Source organism: Microtus ochrogaster, linkage group LG1, assembly GCF_000317375.1.
Source record: "Microtus ochrogaster isolate Prairie Vole_2 linkage group LG1, MicOch1.0, whole genome shotgun sequence".
In the NCBI taxonomy this organism is placed as follows: domain Eukaryota; kingdom Metazoa; phylum Chordata; class Mammalia; order Rodentia; family Cricetidae; genus Microtus; species Microtus ochrogaster.
In genome coordinates, this window is record NC_022027.1 from 51,030,667 (window position 1) to 51,036,343 (window position 5,677).

Here is a 5,677-nt window from a genome sequence, read left to right on the forward strand (position 1 = left end):
AGGGTATCTGTGTGTTTAGGGTATCTGTGTGTTTAGGGTATCTGTGTGTTTAGGGTATCTGTGTGTTTAGGGTATCTGTGTGTTTAGGGTATCTGGAAGACTGAGGAGGGGAGGGTAAATCTGGCTTAGTCCAGTGGTTTTTGTAGTTGGACTTCCAAGATATAGAAAAAATAATTCTAAACAATCTAAACATTTACTTCTATCTTTGCTTTTCTTCCTGCAAGGGAGACTCCAAGTCATACTTCCTTCCCTATGGTAAAAGCCAGAGGTTGACACTGTTTTCCTTGGTCACTCTCCCCCTGATTTCTTGACAAGGTCTCTCTCACTGAACCTGGAGCTCATAGATTCGGCTAGTTGGTGGCCAGTGACCTCTAGGGATCTTCCTGTCACCCCTCCCTGCCCTACCCTCTGACACTAGGGTTATATGCATGGAGCTTTTATATGGTTGCTGGGGATCCAAAGCCAGGTCTTCATTCTTGTGAGCCATCTCCTCAATCCTAGTCCTTTTTATCATTAAGATGAACGCTGAAATACTAAACAAAATCCTATAGGATTTTATAGGTTTCTTTAAAAAAAAAAAACAACTGGAAATCCTCAAGTATACATTGGAAATATTTATTTACATAAAACTGACCAACTATATTCTACTTGGCAACATTTTTAAGCTTAGGTTGGTGGTATAGGTCTATAAATCTAACAACTCAGCAGGTTAAGGCAGGAGGACTCCAGTTCCGCCTAAGCAACAAGAGCAACTCTAAGGCCAGAAACTTAGTGAGACAATGTCTCAAAGAAAGAAATAAACACACAACTGTGATTACAGGTTAACCTAGCAGGAGTAAAGCCCTTGGTCCAATTTCCAGTACCACAAAGAAACAACAACAAAAACTAACCTCCATTAAAAATGTTTTAATAGGCTGAGGGGTAGCTGGGTTCACTGAAGGACATCTGCTATGACATGTGTGACTTGGATAAAGACTGAAATCATGGCAGGTCCAGAAACCGATGCCCAGTTCCTGGGTTCAATCCCCAGAGAGGTGGACAGGGAGGAAGAAAAGGAGAGAGGAGATAAAAAAGGAAGAAAAAGATTTTTAATGCTGTCTAACATGGTCCATTTCTAAGCATCTCAACCTGATGCCTAAGGCAGTAAGGCCTCAGGATAAATAAGCATAGGCTAACAGTATAGACGCGTGAGAACACCGATTTTATGTCAAGTTGTATTATACGGAAACATAATAAGTCAGGTGTGGTGGCACGTGCCTATAATCCAACACTTGAAAGGCAGAGACAGAGAATCTGAAGTTTTAGGCTTGCGTGGGCTACATATTGAGACTCCGTGTTGCCTCCCAACTCTCCAAAAGGATATACAGTAAAGAATTCATACCTAAGTGTCAAATTTTTAAGATAGGTTTCATTGACCTATTTTCAAGGACTTTCTAGACTTCTTAGAGGAGCACAGAATCAGAGCGGCGATATAGTTAATGCTGAGCTAGTACAGTTCATCTGTACAAGGCCAGTCAAGACATGCCAAGTCTTCCCCAGTGTCCCTACAAGCCTTAGAAATAAACATTTTAAGAAGGGCTGTATAAAAACAATTCACAGGGTTATATTTTGATAACGTTTGTAGTAAATTATAAAGCTGGCTATTAATGCCTATCTAACTTGGGCTTCAAAAGATGTCAGCCGAAGACTTAGTTTTATTTTTATCTTTATTTTTTTTTTTTTGATTTTCGAGACAGGGTTTCTCTGTGGCTTTGGAGCCTGTCCTGGAACTAGCGCTATAGACCAGGCTGGTCTCGAACTCACAGAGATCCGCCTGCCTCTACCTCCCGAGTGCTGGGATTAAAGGCGTGCGCCACCATCGTCCGGCTTCGAAGACTTAGTTTTAAATATATTCATCAATATGACTTATAAGGGGGAAGCACCAACATGACAGGTTGTTAGAAAGCCTGGAGCCTACGGCTGGGGCTTAGCAGAAACTCACTCAGCATGCATGAGGCCAAGTCGCAACCCAACACCACACACACAAGCCATTAAAAGGAAATGCCATGTCTTCTAGTTTTGTCCTACTGTTAAGTCAGTGGTTCCCAACTTTCCTAAGCCACCCTTTAATACAGTTCTTCATGTTGTGGTGACCCCCAACCACAAAATTATTTTGTTGCTATTTCATAACTGAATTTTACTACTATTATGAATCATAATGTAAATACCTGTGTTTTCCAATGATCATTCAACCCCCAAAGGGGTTGTAACCCACAGGTTGAGAACCACTACATGAAATAGCTCTGAGTTTTCCACTAATTGTGAACTTTGGCCTATCGTGGTTTTAACTGAAGATGAACAGTACTGTAACTTCATGAATGAGATATATCCAGATAGCTCTACTCATGTCCTCTTTACCTTCAACTTAAGAGCTGACAAGATCCAGACATTAGTGGATCAGGTGGTAACAAAAGGAGAAACAATTAACAAATTGGAATCAAAAGATAGAAAAGTGGGGCAGTGGTGGTGCACGCCTTTAATCCCAGCAGTAGAGAGGCAGGCAGGTGGGTCTCTGAGAGTTTGAGGTCAGCCTGGTCTGCAGAGTAAGTTCCAGGAAAGCTGGGGCTACAGAGAAACCCCGTCTTGAAAAACAAAGAACAACAACAACAACAACAAAAGGAAAACAATCTATTATTGACATCTAAGAACATGTCAGTTGTGAATTTATAATATGAAATGAGAGGATCGGGTGTAAGAAGAAAATACAATCCTCAAACTAAACTGGCTTTTCAGCGGCAGGGAAAGCAGCTGAAGGTAATACAAGCACTGAATTATAGACAGGCACACTAGTGCACCTTAAACAGACAACAAACCTCCTTCCATTTGTGACTGAGATACTGTTAGTTGTTCAAATTATTTAACGTGCAAAGAATAATTTCCATAATGGGTGACTCGCTTGTTTTTACTGATGCTGTTACTCACCTAAAAAGCCGGTAGCATGGAATGTATTTCTGAATGTCTAGAAAGAAAGGATTTAGGTTATAAGTGCAGTAATCGTTTGCCCATGCTGCGAGAGGAATCACGTGACTCCCCAGAGACACAGGGCTAAAAATCCTACCTGGAACCACATGTTATATTCACTAGCCAAAGACAAACATGTAGGACCCAAGTGTTGATCCTCCTGCCTCCACCTTCTAAGTGTGGGGTTACAAGTATGTACCACTATACCCACTCATTTTTTTGTTTTGAGCTTTAAAAAAATATTTAGGGTATATAGTTTAACAGTTTAAACACACACACACACACACACACACACACACACACACGGGCTGGAGAGATGGCTCAGTGGTTAAGAGCACTGCCTGCTCCCCAACGATCCTGAGTTCAATTCCCAGCAACCACATGGAGGCTCACAACCATCTGTAATGAGATCTGGTGCCCTCTTCTGGCCTGCAGGCATACACACAGACAGAATACTGAGAATACTGTATACATAATAAATAAATAAATCTTTAAAAAAAAACGTGCGTGCACACACAGCACACAGGCAAGATGGCTCATCAGGGAAAGGCACTTGCTGAAAAGCTTGACCAACTCAGTTCAATCCCTGGAACCCACATGATGGAAGGAGGGAAACGACCCCTCTCCCCCACAGTTACACATGACACATGTATCCCCCATAACAATTAAAATGTTACAAAAAAGAGCAGTGCCATTTATAACTACCCAAACCATACAGAACTAAGTGACTCACCAATTGTATAAACAACTTTAACACTATCCATTTGTGAATCAGTAATGCTATTCTTGGCTTCACCTTTGACTTCACCGAGAAGAAAACCTTCCTATAAGAATAAAAATAAGAAGCCGTATATGAAACACACTGGAGAGGATTACTGTTCTGTTTCTGAATCGTCTTTTCTCAGCATTTTACAGTGGATACACGCGTGGGTAACTGGGAAAGGCTGTGCGGAGAAGAAAGCCCTGACTTTAAACAGATGGGTCATAATTTGGGAAGGCAGAGCTAGAAGCACAGGTTGGTGTGTAGCTGTAATTCTAGTGTTGGGAAGGCAGAGCTAGAAGCACTTAGCAGTCCAAAGCAGAAAAACTAAGAGCCTATCTAAGGGCCCAGCAGAGCGGTTCGTCTTGGAGGACTAACGACAGCCGTCACTGTACAACCCTTATTACTAGCACTGTGCGGGAAGCAGCTCTAGACACCCGAGCCCTTCCACTTTGGAAAGAAGGCACAGCACTTCACACGCCCTTCTTGACACTGCTCAGTACTCTGGCCTGTTTTAGTGCAGTCCCCAAAGCTCCTTTAGATAGTTTTAATTTCTTTCAATATGTTACTAAGAATTTATTGCAAGATGCTACTTCCCGACCTCAAAGTTTTAAAGTGAGTGTTTTTGTTTGTTTTGTATTTGAGTCAGGGTTTCTCTGTGTAGCCCTGGCTGTCCTGGAACTTGCTCTGCAGACCAGGCTGGCCTTGGAACACAGAGATCCACCTGCTTCTGCTTCCCTAGTGCTGGGAGTAAAGGCACGCGCCACCACCGTCCAGTTTACAGTGAGATTTTTAGATCTCCTAAATTTTAAAAACAGGCTTCTAATTTTTTTTTTTCCACTTTGACTCGGTGGCTTCGAAAGTAAGCAAAAGTTTAATGATGCATTTACACATGTGACCCCGGACAAATCTGCATTTGTAACGGAAAGCGGCACAGAAAGTAGCTGGGCCGTCCACTCTCAGGAAGGGTTGGGGCAGCCACCCAGAGCCCCAGAACCCACACCGGCCAACCCCCTGCGGCTGCCAGCCGTGGCCGTCCTCCCGGTCCTAACCGCGCACCGCCGGCGGGGCACGGCTCGGGGATCCCTCGCGAAGCAGCGGGTAGTGAGCACGGAAAGCGGTAGGATCTCCCGCGCCGAGCCGCAGGCCGCCGGGAACTGCACCCCTAAACTTGACCAGGTCGGAAGGGCCCGGATGAGAGCCGGGGAGGGCGCCCCAGTCCGCGAGCCCGCACGGCCAGCAGGAGCTGCGGGCAGGGGAGGCGGGGACGACAGCCGCGCGCCCGGCTCACCGTGTCCGAGTCGGTGTTGAGATGCTGGAAGGTGAGCGCGCCAAACACGAAACCAGACAGCACCCCCAGCGTGCTCTCGCCCTCCATTCCGCCGGCTCAGGCGCTGCCGCCACTACCGCGGCACGTGACGGGAGGCCCGAGGGCGGGGCATGAGGGGCGGGGCCTGGGGCGGGGGCGGGGGTGGCGCCTGCGCAAGGGAGCGCGTGTTTTGGAGGGAGTGCGAGTGTCCTCTAGCCCAGGGAGGACAATTCTTGGATCAGCTTGGCTGAGATACCAGCATGCAGGCAAAATCCTATTTATGGGTAGTTTAAGGCAATTAATGGTTGTAAGAATAAGAATTGCTTGGCAATATTTTAATATGTCCCATCTTGGTTTTCTAACTGTATTATATTACACTGTTGAAACTTAGAAGACCAATAATCAGTTGGGGGGGGGCTTTCTTAGGTTATTCCAGCTGTGTTGCATTCTTCTGTATATGCGTATGTGTTTTTAACATTATGAGAGTTTAATGCATGTGGCGCGCGAACTATACCGAGGGGGTAACACAGACGCAGGTGTTACAATTGGAGACACCGCTGGGATATCAGGAATTACAATTAATAAAGTTTCCGCATGGTTATTTCAGG

General features: G+C 45.0%; 1 protein-coding gene across 2 annotated transcripts in view; it reads right to left on the minus strand.

Moving 5' to 3' along the window:
- Abraxas1 (abraxas 1, BRCA1 A complex subunit) overlaps window positions 1-5,189 on the minus strand; it is a 13,562-nt gene extending 8,373 nt beyond the window's left edge. The window contains exons 1-3 of one of the 2 annotated variants that reach the window (XM_005359563.3): window positions 5,052-5,189; window positions 3,734-3,824; window positions 2,962-2,998 (exon numbers count right to left, since the gene is read on the minus strand). In XM_005359563.3, the coding sequence (XP_005359620.1) occupies window positions 2,962-2,998; window positions 3,734-3,824; window positions 5,052-5,138 (215 nt within the window). In that variant the 5' untranslated portion in view covers window positions 5,139-5,189. The remainder of the gene's footprint in view (window positions 1-2,961; window positions 2,999-3,733; window positions 3,825-5,051) is intronic. The other variant, XM_026785090.1, reaches the window with a different exon arrangement.
- Window positions 5,190-5,677: the final 488 nt, after the last annotated feature.